This window comes from Morone saxatilis, unplaced genomic scaffold (assembly GCF_004916995.1).
Source record: "Morone saxatilis isolate NCDOM2014 unplaced genomic scaffold, NCSU_SB_2.0 Contig0, whole genome shotgun sequence".
Taxonomy (NCBI): Eukaryota; Metazoa; Chordata; class Actinopteri; family Moronidae; genus Morone; species Morone saxatilis.
The window spans coordinates 3,481,032-3,496,975 of NW_023339650.1; the positions used below are offsets into that span (position 1 = coordinate 3,481,032).

Genomic DNA, 15,944 nt, shown 5'->3' on the forward strand with positions numbered 1-15,944 from the left:
TGATGGACAAAAAAGTAACTGCTGTGAAATGTAAATGCTGTTTAAAGTTACTAGCCCTACTGCCCCGGATGCCCAGGACTGGGTGCTCAAGGCACCGGGGAAGTGCTGATGTTTAAACTAGTAGCACAGGAGCTTTGAACTGCCAGAAGGAGGAAGTGTTCAGGCTTGGGGTGAGGAAGAATGTGGAGGAGAGAGGCACTGGTGTCATGACAGAACCGGTGCTGGATAAGTGGGCAATGTTACTGGGTTCAGCAGCTTCTATGCATATAGCTAATGGCAGAGGTGAAGAATCCTAGGACATTGACGGAAGAAGCTAAGAAAAAAAATGGAGAGAGAAGCCTGTAGAGTCGAATAAATCTGGGACTGGCTTTTAGTTATTGGTAAGAGCTTGGTGAAATAAAAGGCTACGGACAGACAGCAAGCTGGCCTTCCTGCTGTTTGACTAGTCAGTCATATTAGCTGGCTTGACATAGCAAGCCAGCTATGTCTTGTGTTGTTGCACTTGATGTTAGGCTGTGTTAGCAAAGTTGTGGACTCGCTAGTTAATCAAAACAAATGCATGACAAAGTCACCAAACCGAATCCTGTTAGAAACTTACACACTATATGTGTATACAAAAACAATCTTACTGATGAGATACCACTAGAGGTAATTGTGAGAATATGTTCACTGACAGTATTTGTATTTTGTGTCTAGCAACAAGCATGGTTTTTCCCGTTTGTATCTAGATGTCTGGTAGTGAATATGACTATATGCGTCTTACCATTTCCTCCAATGTAACTCAACCTTAAATGAATACGATATACTGTATTTGGTATATTTAGAGTGTGCATGTGTGTGTTTGTTTACTGAGCATATAGCTTATCATCATCAACTTCTGTGCTCATCAGAGCCTGGCATTGCCTGTGCATATAAGCTATATTGGTGGTGAAATTGCCTTTCAAAATGGTTCTGTTATCATCCAGGTTTATTATGAAAAGTGGATTTCATAATGGTCAGTGCATGCCCAGCCTCTCACTGCACACAACTGACTATTACTCACTGTCACTGCATCCAAAGGAAATAAACAAACAGCTCATTAATTTATTAGTGAAAATACAACATACCAGATATTATGGAATAGCTCTGTGTGAAGCTGGAAACGCAAATAAAGAATTATGAACTAGCTAATTTAATCTGCCCTTTTTTAAAATTTGAAATAATTTCAAATTAAATATAAATGCAACATAAAATACATGATTTTTTCTTAAGATACTTATTAACCTGCCTCCCTCCCCTTTTCTGTACAATGTGTATCTTATTTTTTATAGAAAAATTACAAAAAACAGATTATTTTAAAGGTCAGGGGATTGTTGCAACACAGACCTTTTCACTTGTAACATAATATGAGTTGCCATTAGCTTCATAGCAGTCCTATTAGCTGACTTTACTCAGACTAGAAGCTTGAAGGACAGGAGGAGGTTTGTTTACACTGCTAGCAAAGGAGGATGAGCACCAGAACTAGAGCCAAGGCGAGTACGCAACAGAACCACATTCACAGCCTCAGTGACTGACAGAGACCAGGTAATGTACAGTGGCTCCGACCAGGACTCTGACTCCGGGGAGGACGAAGACACCAGGTTCAGGCAGGGACTGAAGAGGCATAAAACAGGAGAGGCGTATTTAATTTGTTGCTGCTGTTAACGTTATTAATCATCCATAGTATCAGTGTTAGTTACTCAAGTTATTTAATTTGTGGTTTGAACAATGAGACTTGTATGGTGTTATGCTGTGTTAAATTGATGAATTAAATGTTCAGTCTCATTGCTGGTTGTTCTGACACATATGTATCGTTGAATTATTGGACATTGCTCACGCAGTGAAACGCAGGAGAGGTAAACGTGCTGGCACACCAAATATTCCTCTCTAACGTGCGTTCACTGTGCAACAAAATAGACAAACTTCAGCTACTTCTGGGGAAAAACAGAGACTTTTCTTCATCCTCTGTTTTATGCTTCACAGAGACGTGGCTGTGTGGATCGATACCGGACTCTGCGCTGCAGCTGGCAGGCTTCCAACTCTTCAGAGCGGATCGTGACACAGAACTCGTCCGACAAAACAAAGGGTGGAGGAATCTGTTTTTAAACCAACAGTAGCTGGTGTAACGATGTGACAGTGATCCAACAGCACTGCTCTTCTAATCTGGAATATTTCATCATAAACTGTAAACCTTTTTACTCCCCCCGTGAGTTTGTTTCATTCATTCTGGTCGGTGTTTACATTCCACCGCAGGCCAACGTGCAGGAGGCACAGCGCACGCTCGCCGACCAGATACTGTGTGTGGAGCGGACTAACCCGGACTCTTTAGTTATTGTCCTTGGTGACTTTAACAAAGGAAACCTCAGCCACGAACTCCCCAAATACAGACAGTTTATTAAATGCCCGACCAGAGAGGAGAACACACTGGATCACTGTTACACTACAGTCAGCAGAATATCACACTGGGCCTCTCTGACCACATCATGGTCTACCTGATTCCTACATACAGGCAGAAACTAAAGCTCTGTAAACCTGTTGGAGGACATCAAAACAGTGGACCAAGTGAAGCTGCGGAGGATCTTCAGGCGTGTTTGGACTCTACTGACTGGGATGTTTTCAGGACTGCTACCAACAGTCTGGACGAGTACACAGAGGCTGTGACGTCATACAGACATCAGCTTCTGGAAGAGACTGCTGTGTACCAGGGTGAAGTAAAATAAAAAACAATAAAAACCCTGGTTCACACGCCAAACATTCATTCAGCTACACGGTGCAGAAGGAGCAAGCGTTCAGGAGTGGGACAGGGGACCAAAGTTTAAGGGAGTCGAAAAAGTACAGTGTTTAGCAAGCGGTAGCGAGAAGCTAAACGACAGTACTCTGAGAAACTCAAACATCAGTTCTCAGCCAACGACTCTGGTTCTGTCTGGAAGGGGCTCAGACAGATAACCAACTATAAACCTAAACCCCCCCACACCATCAACGACTTGCGCCTAGCAAACGATGGAACAGTCCTGACACCATCCCCCGTGACACCCCTCACCAGTTCCCCCTCCCCCAGCTCAGCAGGAGCCTGAGCCACTTCACAACTCCACACCTCTGTGAATCCCTCCTCCTCCACCACAGTGACGACTCTCTGCCTCCAAGAGAGGGACGTCAACAGACTCTTTAAGAGGCAGAACCCCCGCAAAGCAGCCGGACCAGATTCTGTCTCTCCATCCACCCTGAAGCACTGTGCTGACCAGCTTTCTCCGGTGTTCACTGACTTTCAACACCTCACTGGAGACATGTCATGTGCCAGCCTGCTTCAAAGCCTCCACCATCATCCCTGTCCCCAAAAAACCAAGGACCACAGGACTCAATGACTACAGACCTGTCGCCCTCACCTCTGTGGTCATGAAGTCTTTGAAATGAGGAGGAGTGAGTCCTTGTGCTTTCCCACCTGAAAGCCATAACGGACCCACTCCTGGACCCCCTGCAGTTCGCCTACAGAGCCAACAGGTCTGGAACAAGCCAAATGGACTGTACTTATATAGTGCCTTTTTAGTCTTACGACCACTCAATGCGCTGTACACTACATGCCACACTCACCTTATTCACAATCATTCATACACTGATGGCAGTCCCACCCGCCCCCATCATCCTGTGTGACTCCATAGATGACTCTGTGGAGTCCCTCCGCTTCCTGGGTACCATCATTACCCACATGAACATCAGCTCCCTCACCAAGAAGCCCAGCAGAGGATGTACTTCCTGAGGCAGCTGAGGAAGTCAACCTGCCAAAGACGATGATGGTGTACTTCTACACCGCCATCCTCACCTCTTCCATCACCATCTGGTTAGCTGCTGCCACTGCCAAGCGTTTTATATTTTTATATAAAAATCCAATCATTGTCTTCTTGTAAAACAAAATGTGACGCCTGTTTACATAAGCACGAACTAACCGATGTCAACTAATAATATCATGAAATTCACCTGTCAATCAATCCTTAACTCTCAGCATAACAGAGTGAAGATTCATTAGTTAGCTATCTAGCAACAGCAACTACAACTGTTGGAGCGCTGGGGTGTTTCTGGGGGTTGGGCCTCACTGACTACTGTACGAAACCACAAGTTAATCACTTTTACAAAAGCACAACTTTTGTTTATGACCACCTGGGCAACCTGGTCATAATGTTATGCAGCCCCATACACAACAAACTTTGATGCACCGTGTTCTGAAACCTTTCTATTAGAACCAGCATTAACATTTCAGCAATTTGATCTATAGTAGCTTGTCTGTTGGATCTGACCACACAAGCCAGCCTTCCTTGGACCACTTTTGATAGGTACTGACAACTGCGGACTGGGAACACCCCACAAGAGCTGCAGTTTTGGAGATGCTCTGACCCAGTCTTCTAGTCATCACAATTTGGCCCTTGTCAAAGTCGTTCACTTGCTGCCTAATATATCCCACCCACTGACAGGTGCCATGAAAGATAATCACTGTTATTTACTTCACTAGCCAGTGGTCATAATGTGATGGCTTATTCGTGTATGTGTGAAGCATTAAGAGACTAAAACTTTATTTTTATTGTAAAACATTGTGTTTTATAATGACAAACTAGAACATAAGTCTAGCTTAGATGACTTGAGCTTGCTGTTGTAGTGAATATCATTAGTGCTGTGATTCGGTCATAGATAATTGCTTAAGTGTATTTTATCAACTGAAAAACATTTGATCTGAATCTTGCAATCAATGATCTGATGTATCTGGGTCCATTTTAAAGCAGCCAGTGGATCAGTGTGAGTTGTGATAAGGTCCTATGTGAAACAATATATTGCATTTCAATACACTTGGACCAAATGGTTGAAATGAATGTGATTTCAGAGCACACACAATCTTACTTTGAGCTGGTCGTAGTAGCAGTCATACAGGTCCTCTATGTCTATGTCCAAGAAGCGGATCTGGACATAGCTGTCTCCCTCCACAGTTATTGTCCAGCGGTAGTGGGCATTATTGGGGTATGTTCTGGGATAAAGTGGGGATGCTATCTGACCAAACTCCCCCACCACATCATTACCATACACTGAGAAACAGTAAGAAAGTCAAAATTAGAGTTCTCAATCTCTCTCAATTTGAGTTCTTTTCAGACTTAATTCAAACCAAGGAATAAACACAGTTTTACAATGTATTGTAAAGATAATTACCATAAAACTTAAATTAAAAGCAGGGTCCGAGTCGAAAAGTATTTTTTTGCTTTGGAGGGTTCAGCATATTTCATTGGCAGCCATGATAAAAGTTCTTTGAATTCTCTCAATGCTGAGCAAAGGACTTTACGTAGTAAAGTGCAGTTGGATTCTCTCAGCCCAGCGGTTGTCTTTTCAGAAGTCCTTATGACTTCTCCATCATATCTTTTCTTGACGTCAAGACATTTTCCATCAAGATCAAGGAAAAGTGTTTAAAAAAAGACATAGGACACCTACTTTTTTGTAAGATCAGTGAGATTCTCCAAAATTCAGTCATTCAGTTCATTTTACAGAAACCATGGCCACCAAAGTACCAAATGAATGATTCGTAATTAAAAATAATAATTTATATTAGCCAAATAGCCAAATTTTTATACAAGCAATATTCATACTGGCTTAAATAAACAACATGATAGTATTTCCCATCTTTTGTGCAAAAGGAATTAAAGGCCTTTCCCATATTGATGCCTGTTCAAAATAAAGGCAGACTGAATTCAGTGATTGGAGCAAAGAAAAGCCCGGGCTATTAATTTAAGTTTTACGGTACATCAGTAAGATACTTAAGTACAAAACTATTAGCTTCAAAATATAATCATAGTACCAAATGTAAAAGTATTATTATCCAGAATAGATAATTTACCTAAATAGCAATAATGGTGTTATTAATAAAAACAAGACTGGTGAATTGTCTTCACACGGAGACACTCACAATGTGAGAAGGTGGCTCTGAATCCTGCTCCGCTAATTGAGGCATCAGAGACAAACTTAACCCACAGGATGTGACCAATCACAGAGGTGTAGTTGGAGGGTAGCAAGTTTCCACAGAAACGATCAACCAGAGGCCCAGTGGAGTTGCCCTCTCTGATTTCCAGGTAGTCATTTTGACAGCCAGAATCTCCCTGCAGGTGAAACATACTAAACAAAACACAAGAAAATGTTATTTTACTGTTCTTCAATAATTAATTATTCTCTAAATAGCAGAGACTAATTATACAGAAAAGTGTAAAACATTTAAATTAAAGGTAAGTGATCAAGCAGGCAATGGCACCAGTCATCTTGCTGGAAATCTTCACTATCCAGCTTAGTTGGTTTTTACTGTTTCTGTTGAGGTTTAAAAGGCCATATCAGCATTAAAAAAAATCAAGACTGGTTTTTAAAATAACCTTAAGATTACACCATCAATGTCCTACAAATTAGTTATGTAATAAAAGAGCAATAGCAAATTGCAGCCAATACCACTATTGTTAGAGTCTGGAGAAAATGTGGCGGATATTTCTTTTGATTTTTGTTCTTTGGCCAAAATATACTGTAATTAGTTTTTAATTGTACTGAGTGACAGATAAATGCAGACAAAAAAGATCTCTCTGTCAGAAATAGGAGAGTCAAGAATGAACCTTCACACTTGAATTGACTAACATAAATGAAAGCTGGAGACGGTTCCCTGGTGAGCTTCTGATGGTCCACACACATTCCACATTAGGCGGATAAGCATCTGGATAGTTAGGACTGTTAAATGCACCATTCTCCATCACCAGCTCTCCTCCACAACCTATGCAGAAGAGGTGAGAATTTGTTCTTGATTAGTTATTAGAGATCCTGTGAGTATGTGCGTGTGTGCACATGAGAATGATTTTGAATGTGCAGTGACCAGTTCTAAGTGTGTCCAGCTAGAACTGTGAGCAGTGCATCTTGGTATATCTTACTGGAGGTGGATGCTGAGTAGGTGGCTCTGAACCCTTTTCTGGAGACGGATTGGTCAGAGATGAAGCTGACAACCATAGAGTTACTGAATGATGTCACTGGGTGAGGTACTTCAAAGCCACAGTAGCGCCCTAACAAAATGTTACATTATATTTGAAATAGAATTTATGGCCAAACATGATTTCACTAATTGAACAAGGTGGTGACTTGTTACATTCAACCAAATTCAGCTCGGTAATGTCATCACATACTCTATTTGTAGCTTACCTGATCATTGTTAACATAATATGCCCAGGCAAAAATAATCTTACAAAGCAGACAGTGCAGGCATACAAACCCAGCCTTCTCTCTCTCCCTTTCTCTCCATATTCTGGCACCTCAATCACACCACAGCACCACCACACACCACACACACACCAACACGACAACCACACACACAGCACACACCACGAGACAAGTTTATTTAAAAAATCTCGAACCACCTATAGAAGGTGCCTGGGAGTTGTCGCCATCCAGAATCTCCACAGCATCATGGGAGCAGTTGGAGTAGATCATCTCTAATTCAAAGTCAGTGAATGACAAGGTCACGTGGTTGACTGGCCAGAGAGATAAGTCAAAGGTTAAAAGACATGTGTATAACACCATGTATACTACAATAAGGTTTACTAGTCTGAGGGCTGACTAGCGCAACTCACATGGTTCCTGTGCTCTGATGATCCAACTACAGTTCTGATTGGGTGGGTATGGTGCTGGATACCGTGGTGATGCAATGGCCCCACCATTGTCATCTGTTATGATGGTTGCACCACAAGCTGTTAAAATTAAACAAACAAAATTACATGGTCATCATCTTTGACTTTTTGCTTCAGTGCCTTTTGCCCAGGAAACCATGCTGGTGGGTCACTAGCTACTGCAATCTGGGGCTTTTGATGCTCCCGCTGTGCCCTCTTGCCACTACAGCTGCGTGTTGGTGGCGGTGGGCGATTGGGATGGAGGTATACCACTGCTTGCTCTACTACCAGGGGGGCTGCCACCCCGGAACCTAACTGTAATACTGCAATATCCAGACCAGAGTAGTACAGGCTTTTGAGGGAGCTGACACTTGCAAACAATGCTCCAGAATCCTCACCGGCATGGCAAAACAGTGCATATAGGTCTTGGAGTCCGCAAGTGATGCCAGGGCATGCTTAACTTGCATACAGGCAAGGGGATAGGGGTCCCTCCTTGAGATGGTAAACCCACATGCGACTGGGCAAGGACAGCACTTGCTGTCACCAGTGTTCCCCCTGGTGACAGGGGGTATGGTGGCTGTCATAGCTAGCTTAAAATCTTGACAGCTAGCAGCAACTGGCAGGAGAAGAAAGCGAGAATTCTGTGTAGGGCACCAAAGGCATTTATAAAAGGGGATGGGCAGGCCTGTGCAACTCAGAACTGGTGGTATTGCAGCTTCAATGATTCGCCATAAGGCGCTGTCCATAGTAAGATACCAAGTGATGTTTTTAAAGAGAACACAAACCACAACATCCCAACAACACCCTCTACTTGTTTGGTTTTTCTGATTGACTTCCTTCAGTATAAGTTTTTAACAAATTTCTTCCAGCCCAGCTGTACAATATCTAGTGTCTGCAACAGGATGCTGTGGTTTTTTTTTAACATGGAATAATCTTAAAATCAGTACACCTTGTCTGAGATCAGGTAAAAAAAGTGTTGTGTTGTGAACAACTAATGTTTTGAAGTCTGCATTTGGCATTGCATAAAAGAAAAATGGATTTGATATATGATCACCCATGTTATAGTGATTAAAACAGAGAGATTCAAGGAAACCCACCCTCCGAGAAGAAAGCACTGAAGCCACGGTGGCTGCGACTGGAATCGGACCTAAAGCGAACATACATGGTGTTCTGGGTGGAAGTGATGGAGGCAGGAAGACTGTTGCCACACACATGTGCCAACACAGGAGAAGATATGGTTGGACCATCATGGATCTATAGAGAAAGACGGACATATGGTTTCAGAAAAGATCTGTAGGTTTAAATGTTAAGTACAGGCATTGCAGCTTGTGTGCTTGTATGGTCAGTGGTTAATGGACTGCAATCATAATTTTTGTTTTTGTAAAATATGTAAGAGAAGAGTATCATGGATGTGTTTTCACTTGTCTAAATTTCAAATTGTTGATGTCACAGGGTGTTTCTAAGCTCCTAAAGCTGCTCCTTTAAAATAACATACCAGCCACCTGTGCGTAATGGTGAATGCGTACTCTAGACACAGCCAGGACAAATTGTTATCAATCCTCACTCAGAATATGTGGCCCTGTGACCACACTCACCCCCAACTCCCCTGTCCCGAATTTCACCCATTCTCATCTAGTCACCCTATGAGATGTATACACTTCGAAATAGCATAAAGCAAAAAGAAAACAATAATTGCTGCTATTAATTCCCATGTACTTTTATCTGGAAGCTTTGACAAACATACATTGACAGACATTTTGATTGGTTCTGTACATAGAACTTTTCTACTTTAATGGACAAATCTCAGGACACTTTTCCTCTCATCCACACATTCACACATTGAAGGCAGTGGAACTACCATGCAAGGTGCTAGCCAAAAAACACTAAGTCTGGTTCCCCAGTATTTAACCTTTTTAAGTGATTAAAAGTGTAACTAAATCACATGTAACCACTTGCATTTATAAACCCATAAAAAAGGGCTAGGGAGCTATAATACAGTAGGTCAGGTACAAAGAAATGCTTTGGTACAATGCTCTTAAACTACAAATTAAATGTTCATAAATCAGTCACTTACAGCCACATAGTCCCAGGAGCAGTTGGTGTGAAATTCAATATCCAGGTCAGAGAAGTTGAAGAAAACACGGTGGTTGGGATCCACACTGATGACCCAGGAACAATCCACATCGTTGGGATAACTACTGGGATACAAAGGAGAGTGGGATCTCCCCTAGAAGGAAGGCTGTTACAGGGCACTCCACAGCCCCTCTAGATTAGGAGAAGACAATTGATTCATTATATATACTATAATATATTATATATATATAATTATTATCTGGATATTATTATGTTTGGCTAAGAGTGTTTTGGGTGTAAAACTGTATAGCTCTAATGTATCTATCTATAGTATGTTAATAGATACGAATACATTGGTGCGACCCAGACTGCAAAGGCGCTGGCCTCTGCGCCTATACTGCCAATTGGTCCAAGAGTATGTTGACAGGCCAGGATAACCTACTTTCTAACATCATGAAGAATTGAGTTGTGCTGTCTTGTTCTCGATGACATTTTCATCAGGAAGAGCTTATGTCTTATTTTTCGATAAATCACTGTTTATTCATTTTCATTGGCATTCAATGAGTGGAGGATTTTAATATAACCAAGCTATAATAAAATATAAAGCAACAATCACCATTATTTCACTTGAGCTATTATTAACGGCGACTAGCGCACACTATAAGTGTTTCTTGCCACAAAGGTAATAACTGGGGCCGCCCGGTTAGCATCAATCGTTGAGCTGCCCCGACCCGTGTAAATATACTGAGTTGCTGCAGTCGAATCCGACCAGCGGCCCCTTTGCTGCGTGTCATCCCCCCTTTTCTCTCACCCACTTCCTGTCTCTCTAACAGCTGCTGAAATAAAGAAGCCGAACATGGTTACCAAAAAAACAAATTCTAATGTGACAATTTAGCACTTTAACTCCCTGCATAAATGAAGTAAAAGTCCTTCCCCCTAGAGGATTTTATCTTTATTGAGTTACTTACCTTGTCTTGTGTTAATATGAAAATGAAATGATGATACTCTACAGTCCCTAAATATGTGTATAATATGATATTGTTGCGCCAAGAGATGTTATGGCCAGGCAAGCACTTAATAAAGTCCACCCACCCTTGGACTTCAGCGCAGCTTGCATTAAAACCTCCCGACCACTGACATAGGGCATCAGACTTGAAGCGCACTGTGAGGCCAGGTTGCCAGTGGCTAGAGCACGCATTGGGCTGTGGTGGTGCTGCAAAGCCTGGGCCGCCGAGGGGCCAACAGATCTGGGCCTCCATACACCTAAGTCAAAAGTTAATGGTCCAATACATGTGTAAATACAAAACCAATTACGTACCTGTATTTACATACAAAAGTTAAAGAATAGAAAAGGCCTCCAAGAAAGTAGCTGTGTCCTGCTCAGTGTGCCGGTTAACATACATTGCCAACCAGCCGCCTTAGTTTTCATACCCTTGAAGTCTATTACTTTTTACTTTACTTCCATTTGGCAAATTTGCACCTATTTACTGTTTTGCACTGTTTACGTGGGCTACTGTGTTATAAGTTAATTTATTCAAATTTTTAATCCAGTTTCAGTGTTAGGTAATGTAGTTTAATGTATGTATGATTTTGCCTATCTACTGATTTTTGAATTCCCTCCCGGGATAAATAAAGTATCTATCTATCTACTCTATCTATCATCTATCTATCTATCTATCTATCTATCTATCTATCTATCCTAGTCTATCCTACTCTACTATCCTATCCTATCTTCTATCTATCTATCTATCAAACATACCTGTTTGCAGCTTCATGAGAAGGCCAGAGCTCAACTTGCTATCGATTTGTGTGAGTAAATTAAATAATTCAACATGTAATATGTAACATTTCCACATTTAACCATTCAATTTATTAATACATGGTGTCTCAGATGTTCCCAGCACTGTATTTGGGTTAAAAAGAAATCTTTAGAATCTTAAGAAAATGACACAATGGAAGCTTCTTATTATGTGTTATTTTAGACATGCTTCTCTGATTAAAATTTAACCGAAGAAAAGCATTAAGATGATACGTAAGTGAGACTTGAAGTAGACTTTCACTGTACAGCATGTGAATTTCTGGTCCAAAGATGAAGAACTACAGAAATCCCCTGTTCAGTTTTTACCACCCAGATGTTGCAATAAGCACTTGCATCAACACAACATTTTTTTTAAATTAAGGACTGTATGAGACTGTGTCGAGATGATGAGCGTTTTTAGTCAAATCTAGAAGACAGATAGGTCCATGTCTTACTTCCAACACATCATAGTTGCAGTCTTGGTGAAACTCCACGTCAAACTCATAGATAGTGAAGGTAATGCTGCTTCCAGCTGAGGTAGTGATATACCAGATACACTCCCGGTTTTCTGGATACCTGTTGGGGTAACCTGGACTGTTGATGGAGCCACTGAGACCAGAGAGCTCCCCACCACAACCTGTAGGGACACACCAAGTCTGTTTTAAATGGTTCTCTTCAAGTGTGCAAGAACGTCACCTAAACCTGACAATACATTTAAAGCAGTGATGATCCAGGCTCCAGCATGGCTCCTATCCGGCCCTCTTCCCTCTTTTCCTGGAGCGACAGCAACCGCTGTTGATGGGTTGGACCCGTCCAGTCGATTTGGCTGGGTGGATCTTCCTCAAGGTCCACTGCTCTTTTATCCAAACCCCTTGACTGTAGGCCATTTCTGTCTTAGGTAATATGTCTTTCAGCAATAAAGCCAAAAATAGATTGAATAAAAACAGTGAGGTTTCAAGGAGTAAGCCTCCTGATTGCAGCATCTGAATGCGCAGATGTTTTTTATAGATCAATATCTTTTTTTTTGAAGGAGCTACCGGCCACTGCGTCTGCCTTCGCAGCCGTTGCTACTATCTTAGTATTATAAGACTATCGTTGATAATTGATTTTGATAGCCAAAATTTGGTGCCTTTTTTTAAACCATTGTTATCCCCCATAAATGGTGCCACTGTGTTGCCCATATTACCAACAACGCCATCTGAAGGCAGCAGATATCTCTACTGATGATATCACTGCCACAATAAAGCAGGTCAGATCACTGGTTACATTTTGTGCAACCAGCCCCAGAATGTGACAAATAACCACAGAAACCACTGTACTCTCCTGCACATCAAACTTCAGTTATAATAAATTATTAAAGGGGACCTATTCTGCTAATTTCGAGCTCCATATTCTTGGTCTATGGGTCGTAATAAGCTGCTTGCACAGTCCACCTATACGGCTGTTTTTCTGGTGAGGATAGACTGACTACACGGACATGGCTACAGAATTACCAGAAATCAGCTAGCACACCCCATGCTGGGTATGGATGCTCTTAACTGCGATTTGTGCCCTTGTACCAAAATTATGAGAACTGGAGTCACATCACAATTTTGATGACAGCCTATCATACAGTTTGTATTGTACTGTTTGTAATATACTTTACAGTAAAGTACAGATATCTTTATGTAGTTGATCTTGCCTGGTCCACGACAAGAGAAGACAACTCCTTCTTACCATTCTGGTACCACATCATCTGGAAGCCAGACATGGACACAGAGGAGTCTGTTCTGAACACCAAGGTGAGGGCTGAACTTGTAGTGCTGTTGGCTGGGGGGGGCGTGTATCCACAGAATGTACCAATCAGAGGAGCTTGCTCATTAGGCCCATCATAGAGCTGGAATCGTATTTGGAGAAAGTGGTATGAGTGGGGAGTACAATATATAGTCACAACAATACATCTGTACATTATGGGTTGACAAAAATAACAGGGATACCCAACAATTTTATTCTACAATACCATGAACTTAGATCATTTGGACTTTTACGTTTATTAAGATTTTTAAATTCACTAATGAAAGATTTATTTAACTGAATGGATTTTGCAGGTGTTTCTGTTCACAGTGGCCTACGATAACTAAACAAAGCCTCACCAATCTTTGTTCTAATTCTTGGAACAGCAAATAAGCTAGTTTCAGATGATCAAATTGTACAAGCAGGTTTGCAATATATTTTGCTAGTAATCCATTTATTGAATTATATTTAAACAGTAGAATTTGGAAATATATTCTGCAACACCCTGGATGTTGGTTCGATCCCCGGCTCCTCCCGCCATGTGTCGAAGTATCCTTGAGCAAGATACTGAACCCAGAATTGCTCCCGATGCCGTGCATCGGTGTGTGAATGTGTATTAATGAGGTAGCTTCTGTTTGATGGGATTTGCCATCATTGAGTGAATTGTGGGTGGAAGGGCAAATGTGGCATGTAGTGTAAAAGCGCTCTGAGTGATCGGAAGACTAGTAAGGCACTATACAATTACAGGTCCATTTACCATGGTCATTTCAACTCCTACAATGATCCACAAATAAACGGATAAAGAAACATCCATCTGTTAATAAATTTTTTGTGCCCACTCCACCACTCAGAACAGCAAAAAAGAAACTGATTGTGTTGCACAGGTTCTCCAACAGTATCATCTGTCGTTACACATGACCATTACACACAGCTGTCATCATCAAAGTTAAATTGAGTTAATTTTGAAACAGACTTAAAGGGTTTCACAATTCAAGAAAATTAAATGAAATGAAAAGTTCATTCACAGGGAATGAAAATAAAAAGAAGAAGAAGAAAATTCATCTCTGGTAAATTATTCAAATTAGGTTTATAAATGACCCTCAGAGTAGAATTTACAAAAAGCTGTGTAGACTCTAACATAATAAATATTCACTAAAATTAGCAAACAACCTAAACAATATGTTTTACTATGACTAGATCTCTCAAATGATATATTTCCTATCCTGTTCCTATACCTATCATTTTCACCCACAGGTGAAAATACCCACAGGTGAAAATGATAGCTATAGTGAGATGCGCACATTTTTCTTTTATGAATACCAGTTTATGTGTGGGAAAAGCTGTACTCATCAAACATCTGTTAAACCTTGTTATTGTCAATCTTCAAAGGACATCTAATGAACTATTATAAGAGTAGTATAACTCCTCCTAAGGAATAGGGCAGGGCGTAATGTGAGATGCTATCATCAGCTCACTTCTGCCACCAAAGCCAACATCAGCCACTGTCAGTTTATTCCTGAAGCTAACCTATGCTCAACTGTGGGGTGTCTGTTGTGGGTGGGTTGAGTTTGGCCAGATTCTTTCTTCAGTTGATATGGTTGAATAGTGTGAATCTGTGTACCTTGATGTAGTCATAGTTACAACTGCTGGAGGTGGCCTCGAGCTGGAAGGCAGTAAAGGTGTAGTTTACACTGTTTCCACTGGTGGCCTGGATGGTCCAGCTGCACTGGGAGTTGGCTGGGTAGTTGTTGGGAAAGTTTAGTGACTCCACCACTCCTTTATGACTGCCTGAGATGATGCGACTGCATTCTGAAAACAGACAGCCAAGCACTAAACAAACACATTTACATGTTCTTGGGTCAATTTTTTTAAGTATCCAGTGTGTGTTTTCGTACTGGAGGCGTATGATGCAAGGAAGCCTCCAGTGCTGACACTGCTGTCAGTGCGTAGTTTGATGTAGAGCTGATTGCTGGAAGAGCTGATGGTCCTGGGCGGTTCACTTCCACACAAGTTGGCCAACTGAGGAGCACTGCTACTGTTACCATCATACACCTAAACACACACAGGAAAAAAAGATACGTTAAATAACACTAATTATTGGTCTATTGCATTAGCAAATAATAAAGATAAACAACCCCCCCCCCCTTTTGTTTGGATTTCGTAAATTTATGACTGTGTGTATATGTATATGTATATGTATATGTATATTTGTGCATGAAACCAGCTGATATGTCCCAATTTTTCTTAGTAATAATTATTTATTGTTAACTGAGATTGTGACTTGTTGGTTATAAGTGAATAAAGTTTGGTACTTGATACAAAGACTAACACAAACTGATCACTCAAACACCCCTTGAGAAAATATATAAATCCAAATACTTCAGCAATTGCAAGTATTGAGAGTCTTTATTTATCTAAAAGTTACAAACACCTACTTGCTTCAGCTTCTCTTTTGGGCTGTGTTGATTTTACTTAAAGCTATAGGTCTACATAACTTCTCACCAGAGGGTGTTCTCACTTGCAACTGTCCTCTCTCCATGAGTGCTTAGCTGCCATCAAAGACTGGATGTCTCTTAATTTTCTCCACTTAAATCCTGACAAAACTGAGAGGCCCCGAAAATTTG

At 41.2% G+C, this 15,944-nt stretch overlaps 1 protein-coding gene across 1 annotated transcript in view; it reads right to left on the reverse strand.

The window, feature by feature from the left end:
* cubn (cubilin (intrinsic factor-cobalamin receptor)) overlaps window positions 1–15,944 on the reverse strand; it is an 84,106-nt gene that overhangs the window by 44,721 nt on the left and 23,441 nt on the right. Inside the window, 13 exon segments of the mRNA XM_035656309.1 lie at window positions 4,903–5,084; window positions 5,954–6,159; window positions 6,661–6,793; window positions 6,948–7,076; window positions 7,428–7,541; window positions 7,641–7,757; window positions 8,774–8,930; window positions 9,751–9,918; window positions 10,944–11,012; window positions 12,003–12,184; window positions 13,264–13,423; window positions 14,942–15,129; window positions 15,216–15,372. Coding sequence (XP_035512202.1) covers window positions 4,903–5,084; window positions 5,954–6,159; window positions 6,661–6,793; window positions 6,948–7,076; window positions 7,428–7,541; window positions 7,641–7,757; window positions 8,774–8,930; window positions 9,751–9,918; window positions 10,944–11,012; window positions 12,003–12,184; window positions 13,264–13,423; window positions 14,942–15,129; window positions 15,216–15,372 — 1,962 coding nt within the window.